This window comes from Lepisosteus oculatus, chromosome 15, assembly GCF_040954835.1.
Source record: "Lepisosteus oculatus isolate fLepOcu1 chromosome 15, fLepOcu1.hap2, whole genome shotgun sequence".
Taxonomy (NCBI): Eukaryota; Metazoa; Chordata; class Actinopteri; order Semionotiformes; family Lepisosteidae; genus Lepisosteus; species Lepisosteus oculatus.
Window position 1 is genome coordinate 16,109,025 of NC_090710.1, and position 15,203 is coordinate 16,124,227.

Sequence of the window (15,203 nt, forward strand, 5' to 3'; positions counted from 1 at the left end):
CAATTTGTTTACAGTGCTTTTTTGATTTTGCCTCTCAGAATGCAAAACTTAATATCCATATAGTCTGGTCTTAAGCCTTTTCACTATTTTAATAACCACATTCTAGTTAAAATTCATTTCCACCCTATAATGTAATGGTTATGTAGAGTACACCAGTACACATCAGAATTCAATTTTTAAGCTTTCATTCCACTGGATTCAATAATTCCATACTGTATAATGCAGACAAGAAATAGTAAATGGAATGGTGGATGAATGATAAACGTACTGTAACTCAGCAGTACAGTACGTTTACTAATTTGCACTCCAATGCTGTCTAGTAACAGAGGTTGGGGAACCCAGAACCAAAATATAATAAGGATTTTCTACAGCAATGTGTCTGGCTTTGGGGCCAATTCTTCAGCAGGCACAAAGTTTGTATTTCGGAATATTTATCAGAATGTTGAATATCGGAATAATTTCAATATTTTGTTTGGCTGAATAGGAAGTTGTGCTACACTACCTAAGATTCTTATTCTAAGTCAATATTGTTATTGTTTTAGATGTATTATTATTTATTTATAGTTTTCTTTCTAGATTATTCACAGGTTTCTCCTCGTAAAAAAGCTGTGTTGAAAATCTCCTTAGAGAACTCATGAAGAAATATCCATAAACCTAATTATCTACACTTCAATGCTTTTCGAATCATTTTATAAAACAGAGGGTTTTAGTGTTTAAAATAGAATTTAATTCACCCCATTTCCAACACTCCTGCAAAAAGAAGTGTCATCTTGACAAAAAAAATGACATTCATCCAGATTGCCTATAAAAATTCAGAGGAGTGCTGATTACGGGTGATACTTTAAAAAAAAAAAAACAACGTATTGCAGTTCTTTAACTGCAATTATAAAATGTTGTCAGACAGCTACTTCAGCACAGAAGAATGCTGTTGGGAGTGTGATATGTGTGCCAACAACCTCCATACAATAGTCCATCAGTCTCTCCAAGGGCGAAAAATATGCGCTGTGAATATCCATTAAAATCATACAAAATTTTAGTTTCGTAACTGACTATATCCTTAGTAGCTAAAGAACACGTCGGTCGTATTACATTTGCTGTATACAATACTGACATAACGTATTTTGTATTCAAGACAAAGAAAACATAAACAACACTGACAACACACATTGAGAACAAAAGACAGAAATGCATAAGCCATAACTCTAGGGTAGGTCCGCGTGCAGGGGTTCAGCTGCAGATAACGAATTTAACTGCGTGTAATTAGGAGATTAATTTTAAAATGTTGACGAATGAGCTGAGCTATTTAAAAAATAAAATGAAATAACGGCAGTTATGTAAACATTCCTTGTTACGGATCGTATTACTACCGCAAATGAGCGCACGGTGTTTTATCAGTTTCTGTTGCTGTTTTAATTGTGAAATGATGACATCCTGTTGACGTAATAATACAAATTATTCTTTCATTGTCACATCAATCCAAACCAACAAACTTAATAAAAACAATAGTAGCATTTCACTTAATATGAAACCACGTTAGGAAGAACGCTGCAAGTAAACGCCTGTAACACCGTATTATCTGAACGAGAGAGGCTTTGAAATAGGCAAGTTCCACTTCATTAATTTGTATACTTAAAAATGAAGACCTTAGACTGTTAATCTCGCTGTAATTTATGCCTGAATGAAGGAATGGGACAAACATTTAAACAAATTTGCTGCTCAAAATAGGACAAGGGTCTTTATAAGGCATCTGTGGTAGAGATTACTTCTTCTGGTCCCGTTTTTAAAAAGATGTTAAGGAACGCTGAGATTTTCTGAAAAAAAAGTTTTAATCCTTCATAGCTATATTAACAGTTTCAGAAGTTGAAGAAATTGATAATCACTTTCGAACTGCACGCGTAAAAGGATAAAAATGAGCAAAGTAAGCAGCTTTTTAGACTAAAAGACTGATATTGTATGATATTGTACATAATCGATAAAACGTGAATTGAATTGAATGGCATATTAAATAAGGAAAACAACATTGTAAATGTTAACATTTTACATAACATTTTTTGGGTAAAGCAGGTTTGTGGGAACATAGGATTTCTTACTATTGTTATATATAAAATGATAGTTTAGATTATATTTGTGTGTACATTTACAGTATACACGTGTGTCTTGGTTCCTTATTTTCAGTACCTCATCACCTCCAGTACTTTTATCAGGAGATGCCTGACTACAAGCAGAAATGTCAGTGCTAACATTCCTTCTCTCTTAGTATTTGTACAACTGGAATGAAGTAACATTATGAGATTGCATGAGAATACATGATTATCATAGATCTGTTACCTTTCTGTCCTGTATGTCCATATTGCAACATGGTGGTGCTGACTACTGCTTTGAATCGCACATCATATGAAACAACCTTGTTACACATATAAGTAATGCAGTACGTATTAAAGCTAAAGTTTTCAAGACAACATAAAAAATTACTAGAAAAAAGTGAAAACATTATGGAAAGCTGCATAATTTTATATCAGATTTCACCCTAGCTCACAGACTATATAATGCTAAAGTCTCAAGTAAACAGAGGTCTTAGAGGCTTGTAAGTGTCATATCTCAGAAACCAAAGGAGCTTTTTTTTTACAGAAGAAAGATGAGTTGGGAGCTGTTTGGAGGGGTGCAAACGTCATGGGCTGATTCACGTCATTCCCCTGAAAGGAATTCCTAATATTTTAAAATCTTAAGCAGTACAAACTCTCATAAAGGAATGAGATCAGTTTGGTTTTCTTGCAGTCTTCTAAGAGTGTGGGAGATGTCACTGTCTGACAGAGTATGTAATATCTCAGAAACTAAAGTAGCCCAAATGCTACTTTAACTGGCACAAACCAACACAACTGTAGCACAAGTGAGTGATTACGATGAAATTGTTTGTGCTAGCTGTAGGGCGGGCAACTTCATGGGCTGAGTGACATCACTCCTGAAAAAAGAATGTCTTGTATCTCAGAAAGCAAAGCATACAAATGCTACATTTTATGGCTGAAGCCAGCACAAATGTAACACAAAATAATGAGACCAGTTTGATTCTCCTGCACCGATGTAAGAGCGTTAAGTGATGTCACTACCTGAAAAAAATAATGTGTTATATCTCAAAAATAAAAACTTTATAACGGGAGGCTAACCTCACGGATCTGTCTATATGCAACTCATCTTTCATGTAGGCTACACTAAAACAAGTGCTTGTGTTAAAAAGAAGGTGCTCATTTCTACTGGAAATACATTGTGGTTGTGCGCTGTAACTAATTTCTTCAGTAAGAACATAATAAAGCTGAAAACCAATCTGAGGCCATCTGCCCCATGTGGCTATCTGATTTTTTAAAGGTCTTGTCCAGCCATTTCTCGAAAGAAGCCAGGGTATGGGCTTCAAATACATGTAAGAGTAGCTTGTTCCATACTCTCACGATCTGAGTATTTCACCATGGTAAGTTCCAGCACAAGGTATCTAAGAGACTGACAGACCAGACAGGTGCCTTCTGAATGGTTATTGCTCGGGATCACATTTTCAATTGAGTTTTTACAAAATTTCATTTTGATAACTATTTTGTCAGAAAAAGATCCAGCCCTACCTATGGAGGCCAAGACATTTGCAGTGGTCATTAATGACATTTTAAGGTCAGCATGGGACCTACATGTGATTTGTATCATGTTAGATCTTCTAACATCCTGTAAGATGGGTTCTAGAACCTCTCTGGAAATAATATTGATTTCTGAACTTTTGACTTTATTCGATATTGCAGATAAGAAGATGCCAGTTTAGCACATCAGTCCAGAGCCACAAATGTCTCAAGAATCGGTGCAGACTAGTGATGGAGGGGAACAAAATGCTACTCTTTCATCTGGGTTAAGACTTACTGTGGAAAATGTGAAGAGGCTGGAGCAGCAGTTTGAGGAAGATCAGCAGGACAGTGCTTTGGAGAGAATGGAGCGGTACGTCAAGGAGGCTAAACGCTATTGCCCACAGCAAAAGTCCATGGAGAGCTGGAGGGCCAATGGCCCAGCAGTCAATGCGAACCAGTTAGGTGATGGCTCTACAGCTGTTCTGGTCCCAGGGGCTGCTGGGAAACCAGCCGGGCAAGCAGAAAGTTCTGACTATGTGCTGTGTAAGTTACTCCTCAGAATGATGCCGCTTTTATGACATTATGTTGCGTCCTTTTGTCGTTGTCTGTTAATCTTCTAAGCCTAATAGTTTTGCAACTGTTTCCAAAAGAGGGTAACTGTGATGAGGTTGTGTGGAGAAGTAGGTAGGGTTCTGGACTCACTTCTGGGTGCTTGTGGGTTCAAATCCCAGCTCACTGCAGCTGGCATATGTATGAGTAAGGTCCTCAAAATGTACTGGTAGAAAACAGTAGCAGAATGAGAGCAAAATGCTAAAAACATCAGCCTTGGAATTAATAACACCACATTAAATCAAGTTCAAATCATAATGGTAACAATTCTAATAGTATTTCTGTTTGATTTCAGCGGTAGAGGAACACTTTGCACAGAGCAGCTTATATGGGTCAGTGTTTAATATGAGCAAAGGATACAGTGACAAGACAACAATGTAAGAAGGCACAGTGGCACTTGACTTCTGTAGCTTCAAAGATGTACAGGATTTTACTACAATACTGCTTAATTGTACCAACAGATGAGAAATTACTTCCACTATGGAAATGCAGGGAGTGATGTTTTTCATATACTGTATATGATAGTTTGTTCTATTCAGTATATTTATATTTATTTGTTCTAATGACAGTTTTATTCTTAGTCATAGTAATGTCACTATCAGTTTCTTGTTTCTGATGGTGATGCATTCATAAGTTTTTGTGCTGTTAGACAAGATCAGCTTTCACAGAGAGAGCTCTGTGTTTGTGTGATCGCAGTACATAGTGTGAAAAACAGAATACCGCCATTCCAAGGAAGCATTTCTGTCATGGGTATTTGCTTCTTCTAGTTGATCAGATGAGCATTTGACTTGAAGAGATTGTTTTGTTTCTTTACAGAACACCATGCAGAAGCGCGTCCACATCACCTCAGTATATTCAGGGCCGCACTCTGGAGGGCAGAACGTTCACTGCTGTGTGTGCAAAAACTCAGACTGACTGGGACTGGGTAGTGAAATCCAGGTCTGAATGGAGCAGAAGAGGACCTCAGGCTGTTTCTTCTGCTGCTCTTACAGATGCAGCTGAAGGTGAAGGTTAATCAGGAATTGAGACCTGTGTAGTTATCAATGGCTTTAATAGCCCCCATCATGTATAACTGGACTTACACTGGAATCCACGCTCAAGAAACTTGCTTTTACCTTTTAAAAAAATGTCAGCTATGTAATTGAAAAGTTAAAAAATTACTCCTGATTTTTTATGCACGTACCCAATGTAAAGTAACTTCTTTAAAGGCCTTTTAAAACATAAATCTCCATGAAGGATTTGAGGGGAAGGGGGGCTCGGCTTATCTTCTCAAGAACAACATATTTGGTGACATTCATTATTTTTGCCAGGGGCACCTGAAACAGAGGATGATTTTCAGTTTGTTCAATTTGGGGAGGTTGAGTCCGAATCACACCTCACAAAAGACTCACAGAGCTGTCCTGAAGGACTAGTTGTGAACTCATTATCAGAGGTAAGGAAACAGAGCTAGTATCTGCTACCTTGACATTAAACACTTTATGCAGACAGTTAGGCAGGTGGCTGAGAATTAAGCCATGGGCCTGGAAGTACAGTTGGCCAATGGGTTAACTACACTGCTGTGGTGTTTAATGAACATGCACATTTTAATGTAGCCTCCTCTCGTGTTACTGGATTATTCAGTGAGCTTTGCTGTAACTATTGGAGGCATAAAATCAGATAAATTGAAGTGCTGAAAGCTCATACACTTTTATTGTTTTTATCTTTTTCATGTTTCTCTGAAGTTGCTCTCTGTGATCAGACCTGAACAGATTTAATGAACTCAGCAGTACTTTGCGATTAGAACTTCAGCCAAAACATTTTTCGCATGCCAAAGTCTTACTTCAAAGGATTGCTTTTTCCCCTCTCACTGAAAAACAGGTCAATAGAAAAAGAAAATGAAGAAAAAGTCCAGATGGAAGTTCTTTCTTAATGTTATATTTCTGTTTAAAATCCTGTTTTGGCAACAGGATTACAATTACCTTCTGCTGTATGTCAAATCGGTAGTTCTCCATCTCATGGCCTGCTTATATACAGTAAATATACCGTGAAACATCGGAAGCACACCATCCCCTATCCCCTCACACACGTCACCAGCCCCAACACATTATCATTGGGGTAACAATACATCTGTTTTTTCCAAGACAAGTCCTTATTCATGCCCGTAACTCTCCAACTGGGAGATTTTCAAAAAATGTGAAAACATTCCAGATTTTTCCATTAAAAATATTGTTTAATAGATTCCGATACAAATACCAAATACCACCACCATCCTTTGACAAAGCATCCTCGCTTTTGAGTGTTCAAACCTGGTAACCTTCAATATTTATTTTGACTCTGCTTCAAATTGCATAGTCACGTTATCCTGACTGAAATTTATAGCAGTGAAACACAGACCTCTGTTGCTCAGTTATTCTTTGTTCTCTGTTTTTGTATTTTATATACTTCAAACATTATTCACACCATGTGTGATTCCCACGTGTGCACTCTTACAGAGTGGATGCTGACTTTTCCAAAATTCTGAGGCACACAGGTTGAGAAGTGTTGGAAAGATATACAGTAAATGAACATGGATGAGGTTGACAGGATATGTGAATATTTAGTCTTAACGTGAGCTGTATTTAGCATCTTGAACATGGCACTGTTCATTTGCTCTTCCACGTTGTCCCTTTCCATCAGAGGAGAAACCAGTGTTGCTGTCCTTCTTTTTAAGAGTGAAGACACAGAAATCCGAAACCTGCTAGACGGTGGATTGTATAATTTACCTGAAGTTGGACCTCCTTGTCTTCTCGCATACAAACCAGAGTCAAAACAGCCTCCACCTAATTTTGATCTGGTAACTATCGACCTGCAGGAACCTACATGAACACACAGCTCAGAATCATCCATGTGTTCTGTGTAGTGTATGGTCCTACTATACGGGCAGATCTCGTGTTTCTGACTGCACCCTCTCTTTTCCATTTTCCCCTTAAGCTTTCTGCAGAAGGGTACAGTATAATATCTTGTTCTAAATGAACCACAAAACTTTTCTCTCCCGCACTTTCAAGGTCAAGCTAAATTTCTTCCTTCTCCCTGGCCCTGTCCTCTATGTCCCTCATTGTCTCAGAAATAGTATCAAGTAAAATCGTTTTTAAAAAATCCTCATCTACTACCAGAAAGTTCTCTCTGTTTTTTATAGCCCAGGGGAAAAGTATTTTCTGTCCTTTATATGTAGCTAGATAAGCCACTGAGATGTCTCGATTGTTTGTCCAAGCTGGCTCCAGTATATTTTTCTTTGTTCATTCAAAAACAAACCTCCCTCATGCTGTCACCATCAGTAATTATAGTGTGCTACCCCCAAGACCCCAGGCTACTGCTAGATTCTCTGCCATGTGTGATACTGCCTAGGAAAAGTAGTTGGGGACCCCCTTTTAAAATAGGCATGTCTCAGGAATTAGACACAGCAGCTAAGCACATTCAACAAAGAATGATCAAAAGCGATGCCTTTATTTCCAATGCAGAGAGGAAATACAAAACAGAACCGAACGACATAGCAAAGCAGATAAGCAGCTTAGTGATACTGTCATACACTATAATAACTTTACCTTGTCCGTATCGCAGTCAAGACTTACAGTACACATTCCATAGCGCAAGACCTCACTCAGCAATGCAGGACATTTCAGAGTATATTCCTCCTTTTCTCAGAAGGTAGATGCAGAACAGGGGATGTCTTCAGGTCCTGCTTTTTAAGTCATCAACCGGTCAGGTGAGGGTGGATGAACAGTAGATCATCCACCACAATGTCTCACACAGGACTCCTACATCCTTTAGTGTAAAAATCTGCTTCCTGTTCTTGATTTTAAATGTACACTGCTGTAGTTCCCACTTGTGTCTTCTGGTTTGGGTTTCACTGTTGATTCTGAAGAAGCCCGTTGGATGGACTTTGTTACAGCCTTTGAGAGTTTTGAACCAGGTCCCCTCATAGTCATCAGTGTTCAAGACTAAGAAGATTCAGTTCTTTTAAGCTGTCAGGGTAGGGTGTTCCTTTAAGCCTGGATGTACTGTATCTGGTCTCTCTGAACTGATTCTAGAAAAGTAATATGTTATATTATATAATATGAACATTACTAGTTTGATAGCTATACCAGAATCTAGATACACTGATAGAAATAGTCCCAATACACATGCCTGTAGAACACACACAAATTTTCTCCCCCATATTGAGCACTTACCCAAATAATTATCTGCGCTCTCCATTTTCACTTTATTGGCCAGTTTTTAATCCACAAATATGCAATACCCTGAATAACTACCATTCACAATTTGGAGAATTAAGTTTTTCTAAGGGACTTTGTCCCTCGTGTGTTGTGCTTGTGTGCATTGCTGTTGCTTCTTCAAGAACACTTATCAGATTAGTTTAGCGAGACCTGCCTTTTCTAAATCCAAGTTGCCTGTCTCTCCTCGTGTGTGGCTGCCAGGACGTCGGGTGGTCAGAAAGTGAGGAGGAGCTCCCCACCTGCGAGTTTTGCCAGCAAGTGACGGCGCCTGTTGTGGCAGGGGAGCAGGTGAACACTCACCCTGACCCGAGCTGATTGAGAATGCCCCCCCCCCTCAGCGTGAAAAACCGTCTAGACGAGCAGAATCACATTAAAGCAGTTTGGTGGGCACATCTCACACAAACCTTTAGTGAAAATGTGAGGTGTGTTGATTTATTTTTGGGCATGGCATCCCATCATTGAACCTCAGGCAGATTTAGGTGTAGAAGCTTCCAGCATTGTGTGGGTGTGTATGTAATGAGAAGACTGTAAGGGATATAAAACATGTATGAAGAAACAAGCAGTAACTAACAGTATTCTATGCCACAGATTACAATTAAAGAACAATCTGAACTGGCGCAGTAAAACAATTTTTCAAATGACTACACATGACAGATTTGCTGTTCCCAGCTTCATTACACCAGCTTAACGCAGCGTGTTCAGCTGTGATCTGTGATAAAATCTCCGGTCATGGAAACTGCATTTGAACCGCCTTACACCAGAAAGAGCTTGAGAGCCCCATGCTTCGCTAGTTTGCACAAAGGTGGTTGGACATTGGGCTTTCAAGTAAAATGACTTCAAAACAGTGTAAAACTGACAGGATACAGGGCCATTGACTTGAGCAACAGGTCAGAAGTAAAATGGACATACTCATGGAAACTCCACTATTGTGACCACAGAGAATACCGTTCTGTTGGTAGTACCATTAATCAGTTTAATTGAAGATGAAAATAGGGTAAGAAGAGAACAAATATTTCAAATATATCAGTACATTTTGAAACCCATCAATTCCTTTCTTAAAGCTAAGACCATGCATCAGTTCTCAGCTGTTCACCATATGTGAACTGGCACTCAAACCAGTCTCCCTGCTGGTCTGTATTCAGTTGTTCTGCTGTGAAGCACATCAGAAGTTATGTGAATTCATCTGGGAAGAGGAGGAGGCTCTCTCTGCTGCCCAAGCAAAGAGGAAGATTGATGTCTCTCCTCACCCTCCCTTTAAGAGCAAGCAGGAGAAGAAGGCAGCCAAGGAAAAGGCAGCTCAGAAGTGAGGCTCTGAGTTTTTCAACTGTTTGACTTCTTTTTTCTTTTTCTTTTTTAATAATTACTCATAAGCAGTTGATTGACACACTTCAATCGCAACTGACCCTAATTTGCACATGCATTTAGTGCTGTACTTTATAAGTTACGCCTGACAATAGATTTCCATGTTCTACGTTTTTAAGATTTTGTACTTTTTGTTTGCATATAGCTATCTTATTTGTGTTGGAAGCAGCTATTTGTATTCTTGAGCTCTTATCTTAATTTTAATGGTGCAAACAAATAGTTGTTATTGTGTCCTTCTCTACAGGTATGTTGGTTTTCTGTGTAACATTAGTTTGTCTTCTCCTGGCCAAATTGACATTGTAAATGAGAATCTTTTCTCAACTGGCGTATCTTATTAAGTAAAGGATTATTAACAATACAGCTGGAGCTGAGCACTGAGAGCAGAAGGTAGTTCTAGACTCAACTATTGATAGGCAAACAGAACAGTCTCCCAAGCTACAATGGGATTCAGTTCCTTGGGATCGTGCAAGAAATGACTTGATGAAGTTCTTGAATCATTAGCTACTCGCAAGCAAAAGAAGAAAGTAAGATGAACAGACTGCATGCTGACCCGCTGATCCCACACAAACCGATGACTGGCTAGGTACAGTATGCACAGACACAGCTGGGGAGGGACTGAAGAGGTTTTCATGTTTCATGTTTGTGTAGATGTGCTTTGTCTCTGGCCCCTGGGTGTCAGCTCTGTGTTGTTTTCAGGCTGAGAGAGTGGGAGCTCCAGAGGTTTAAGAACTCCATGACCCAGACGCGCTTCTTTACAAGTCAGTTTTACTTTGTTCCCCTTTAAGCACCTGGATTTAATTCACCCTTCAGGAATGTTGGTTTCCACAGCCAAGTATTTAAAGATAAAAAAACTAACAGAAAGTTAGAAGCCACTTACAGAATCTGGCTAATTTACAGATTGATTTTTTTTTTTATGTGATTGTTCTGGGTAAGAGACACACCTGAAAAATGCAAACTTTTTTTTTTGTTTCTTCTTTTCACTTTTTTTAAGGAATTAACCTCACCTTGTGCCTTTGCATTTACGACTGTCAACAAAACAATCCTCTAGACATAAACTGATGTGCTGAAGATACCACATCAGTTAGAAATTATTATATTTCTAATAATCATTAAATATTATTTATGTAATGTGTTACATAAAGTAAAATACATGTAATTAGTGTATGTCAAGTTGAAATTAAGTTAAAGAAGTCTTATGACTGAATGAAATTTTTTTTTACCATTATGTTCTGTTGTAAGTAGTTGTTTTTTTCTTTTTTCTTTAATTTTGTCAACATGATCTGTTCAAGCCTGCTTTGCCTTCAGTATTTATCTATAATTAGCACATTTCAGTAATTAAGGATAAACATTTATTCTTAATGCTTTAGCGCTGATGCAAAATGTTATTCTGAGGAAATGTTTTATTTTGTTAATACTGTATTGGTGTTTTTGTTGAGCACTGTATCTTGTTCAATACAGAAGGTCTCCAGACCAAGACCATAACCTTCAGGCTGTCTTCTGAGAATCCGGCTGAACACAAACAGTCCCATTTCCCCACAGAGGTCAAAGACTACAGTCAGCTATTTACTCTCCAATCAGGAGAAGAAATGAGAAAGGTAAAATGCTATTTTTCACTTCAGTCACTTGTATAATGATAAAACTAGCCATTAAGCATTTTCATGTGCAACACATGCACACACACTGTTTTATACATTGCCTGACTGAATATAATCATACAATACGTGTGTTACATGAAAATGCTTAATGGCTAGTTTTATTATTATATTAATAATGTAATTACTCTTAAGTTGTGACATTATAGAACTTCTGAAGTTGAAAATATAGTGTAAATAATTAGGTAGGAGATTTTTCCTTGGACCTCAAAGGAAAAGGTCCAATTTTGCTGGAGCCAAGAAAAGAAAATTGCCTGCTACAATTTTAATATTGGTAGATGATACAAGTCAGCAAAAACAATTTTTTAGGATTTTTTTTTAAACATAAAGGATTTATGTGTAATATTAACAAAATTGACTGTATGAGCAAAACTGATGAAAATAGATTAGGTCAGAATTGAAGTTATTGAGGCAGTAGAGCTGGAGCTGATCAATCAACAAAGTGCGAAGGGTTATTGAAAATATCCACAAAATTCACAGTATCATCAAAACAAAAGGTATTTACTCTCCTTTATTTTTACCTAACCATAGCAGGAGACAGAAAAAAGGTGTTTTAATTATATAGGATTGTGTCTTTGAATGAATAAAAAAAGCATATGGTGTTGGGGGGAAAAAGATGTTCTGAACTAGGTTGCTGTGTGAACATCCTGTAATAACTCATCTACAAAACAAACTTGTGTTCCACAACATAAAATTCTTCATCCAGCGTGTGAGCAGTATTGCATATTTATTCATATCTACCCTATGTGCCTAATCCAACAAGTAGTTGGTGTTAGTATTTATGGATTTTTCCATTTTCAAATTGCAGTTTCTTCTTGTTTTACAGAGCACGCACGCAGTTAGAAAATTCTACCCCGGAGGCCAAACGTTTCTCACAATGTTCCCAGATGGCACAGGCCAAGCTTTGTATCCATTTATGCCAGGATGTAAATGGCTATGAAATTACTGTTGACATGTTAGTGGACTAAGGAGTGCAGGGCAGCAGGGAGGAGGAGATTCACTGCTTGTCTGGTGTTCCCTGTGCAGGATTGGCACAGTGGGCTTGCTGCTAATTTTCCTCCTTCCGGCCATTAAAACAGCATTAGCACACTTAATTTCCAACAAGGTCACATAACACCAAAGAGCTCCTGGCATCCTGCCTGTCTTCTCTGCCACATTATGTGCCCAGATATACAGTACATGACGTTTTAATTGGCTAGCAGTTAAAACATACTGGGAGCATAGTCCTTCTTCGTGGCTGGAGTTTCCTTTGTTTCATTTCTTCTCGTATGGCAAAAATGGTGATCATCAGCTGTTATCAATATAGTTTATTTTTTAGAACTTGTCTCAAGAATTATAATTATATTCCTTAAAATCACGTAAAGCTATCCATCAGGAAGGGTGGCTATCATGATCTCTTCCGTGAATCCAGCGGATTTTACCTATATAATTCTTGAAGATTGTGCCGTTAAACCAAAAATACGAGCAATCTTCACCACCAGGGGACAGTCAACATGCTATCACCTTAATGGAATGATTTGGTATGTCATTTGTTAATCATCATTCTTTATAAAGTCACTGGTGGATAAAGGCCTCCACGTGATTCAGCTACAGACATCCCTTCCAGGGAGTATTCTTGATTGATTTTAGACTCTTGGGTACCATGTCAGTATTTCTTTAGTACAACAACAATCTGTTCTTCTTGCTGCGTGTTGATGGCGATCACCTGTCATTTATGTCTCTCTTTGTTATTCCTAATGTACATAATTTCTCCATTCTGCTTTGGGTCATCTGTACAGGTTTCTGTATCTTTGTTCCACATCCATATACCAGTCAAAGGAGCAATATATACAGTATACTGTAGGTGCATACAGTAACATGGTTAATATGAGCACTGAATCTGTGATGTCACTCCTGCAGGCCGTGGACAGCACTGAATTCTTTGATCGTAGGAGGCCGAATTACTTTAGCAAAGTGGAATTCTCCACTGCTTGAGAGCTGAAGTTGCCCATAAGCAGCAGTGTTCATATATCAGTGGGGACTGCACTATTTTAAAATATCAAAATTCCAAAATATATATATACAATCTTTAAAACAATTTTTAAACTTTCAGACATTTATATTATGCTAGAAGCATGTTATTAGTAGATGTTAAAGTTTTGTCTTGATTGACACCACCAGTTTGTAAAATATAAAATGTTCCCACTGGTCAAAGAATACCAAGGAGAATCATGCAGCTTCTGTGCTTCAGTGGACTAATAATTTTAAAAGACAAGTACTTACACTACTGGAGTGAGATCTAAAGCACTTTTAAGATAAGGTGACAGTCAATACAGGCATTTGAGCTGGTGCGGCATTATCTTGGAGAGATATTGCACTTGAATCACAATGAAGTGTCACCAGTCAGTCTTGAATGCAGCTGCCATACTAGCAGTTTCAGTGGCTGGTGGTAGACATGGACATGTGCATTTAATCAGCTTGTCCCACTAGTGCTCGACTGGGCTGAGAGTGATGCATCTGGTCTTTGGGTAATGTAAATAGTGTTTCCAACTGTTTCACTCATTTCTGCTTTTTGTACTAATGGTCATTCTTCTGGTACTGTACAAACTGTACAAACCCTAATCTCACCCACTGTCTACCTATGAATAAATATAACGATTCTTGCTTACCCACGTTTTCACCGATAGGGTTTAATGGAAGAGTGATGTCTTCCCAGGGTAAACCTGAACCAGCTTGGTGGCGTGTGCTGCAGCGAGAGAGGAGTCCCGAAGAGGCGCTGGAAGTGGTTGGACTGGGATCCCCATGTTCATGCGCCTCCTTTCCAGCCCATCTGTATGGCTCTGAACCCCCACACGGGCATACGCATCCTCTCGCAGGAACAGATCTACATCACCTTCGCCTTCCGGAGGAACAGCGTCAGGTTTAATGTTGGGGCCAGGCTAAGGGTAAAGTTCAATTCTTCTTCTGAATTAATATTCTCTGTCAAACAGAAAACCGAATGTACAGACATGGAATCTTCTTGAAAGGCTGGTCACTGGCCACTTTCTTTCATTAACACAAGATACAGCACAAAATCTAATAATCTGGAAGCTCAAGAAACGCGATAGTTAATTGCATGTTCTTAATTTAGCATCATAGCCTCACTGCTCTGTTCACAATAACTAATATCAGAGGAACAGTGGGGCTCGACTGCTGTAAGGAGATTGTGGTTTGGCTTTTGAACAGAAACCCATCAAAATTAAAGTTCTGCAGGAACTTACTATGCCGATTTTGTAACTAAACTGCCTGAATGACAAATTCCGTTTTTAACACAAAACAAATCCTGACAGAGAGTATACATTGGCTCCCTCTGAAGGAAATGGCAACGTCTGATGGTTCCTTTGCTAGGTTGAAGACCCCAGGGGACTGAAAAAGTCCACGCCGGATATCCTTAAGGAAGACCTTCGAACAAGAACGCTGGAGATCTACACTCTATTAGAAAAGATCCAAAATTCTGTGAAATATCCACACTGCGCCCTTTCAGAGAAGATCCCTCCTCAGTTCAGCCTCTCTGGTCAGCTCCACAGGCTGAAGGAACAGCTGGGGAAAGCAGAATGTAAGAAGACGACAAAGATTTGCTCCCCCACCAAGGAACAAGAAGAGTGATCAAATGCTGCTCAGCCTTCTGCTCCTCTTTGCTTGTTTCTCAAGTAGCCTTCCACCAATAAAGCAAGGGATTGCTCAATTCAGGTTTTATTTTCTAAAATTACATTTCGTGATGCAGCATAATGAAT

General features: G+C 38.7%; 1 protein-coding gene across 5 annotated transcripts; it reads left to right on the forward strand.

The window, feature by feature from the left end:
* The first annotated feature begins 1,504 nt into the window (after nucleotides 1-1,504).
* Nucleotides 1,505-15,154, forward strand: LOC107079459 (glutamate-rich protein 6). Of its 5 annotated transcripts, none has more exons than XM_015363869.2 (14): nucleotides 1,505-1,601; nucleotides 3,777-4,139; nucleotides 4,501-4,582; nucleotides 5,022-5,209; nucleotides 5,516-5,637; nucleotides 6,895-7,017; nucleotides 8,639-8,725; nucleotides 9,580-9,740; nucleotides 10,496-10,557; nucleotides 11,258-11,394; nucleotides 12,278-12,357; nucleotides 12,816-12,971; nucleotides 14,147-14,375; nucleotides 14,818-15,154. In XM_015363869.2, exons 2-14 carry the CDS (start codon nucleotides 3,818-3,820, stop codon nucleotides 15,073-15,075), a joined length of 2,007 nt encoding a protein of 668 aa, XP_015219355.2. In that variant the 5' UTR covers nucleotides 1,505-1,601; nucleotides 3,777-3,817; the 3' UTR covers nucleotides 15,076-15,154. The 5 variants fall into 5 exon arrangements, with proteins under 5 accessions (XP_015219355.2, XP_015219356.2, XP_015219357.2 ...); XM_015363870.2 differs by having other exon boundaries at nucleotides 11,261-11,394; XM_015363871.2 differs by having other exon boundaries at nucleotides 4,501-4,537.
* The last annotated feature ends 49 nt before the right edge of the window (nucleotides 15,155-15,203 follow it).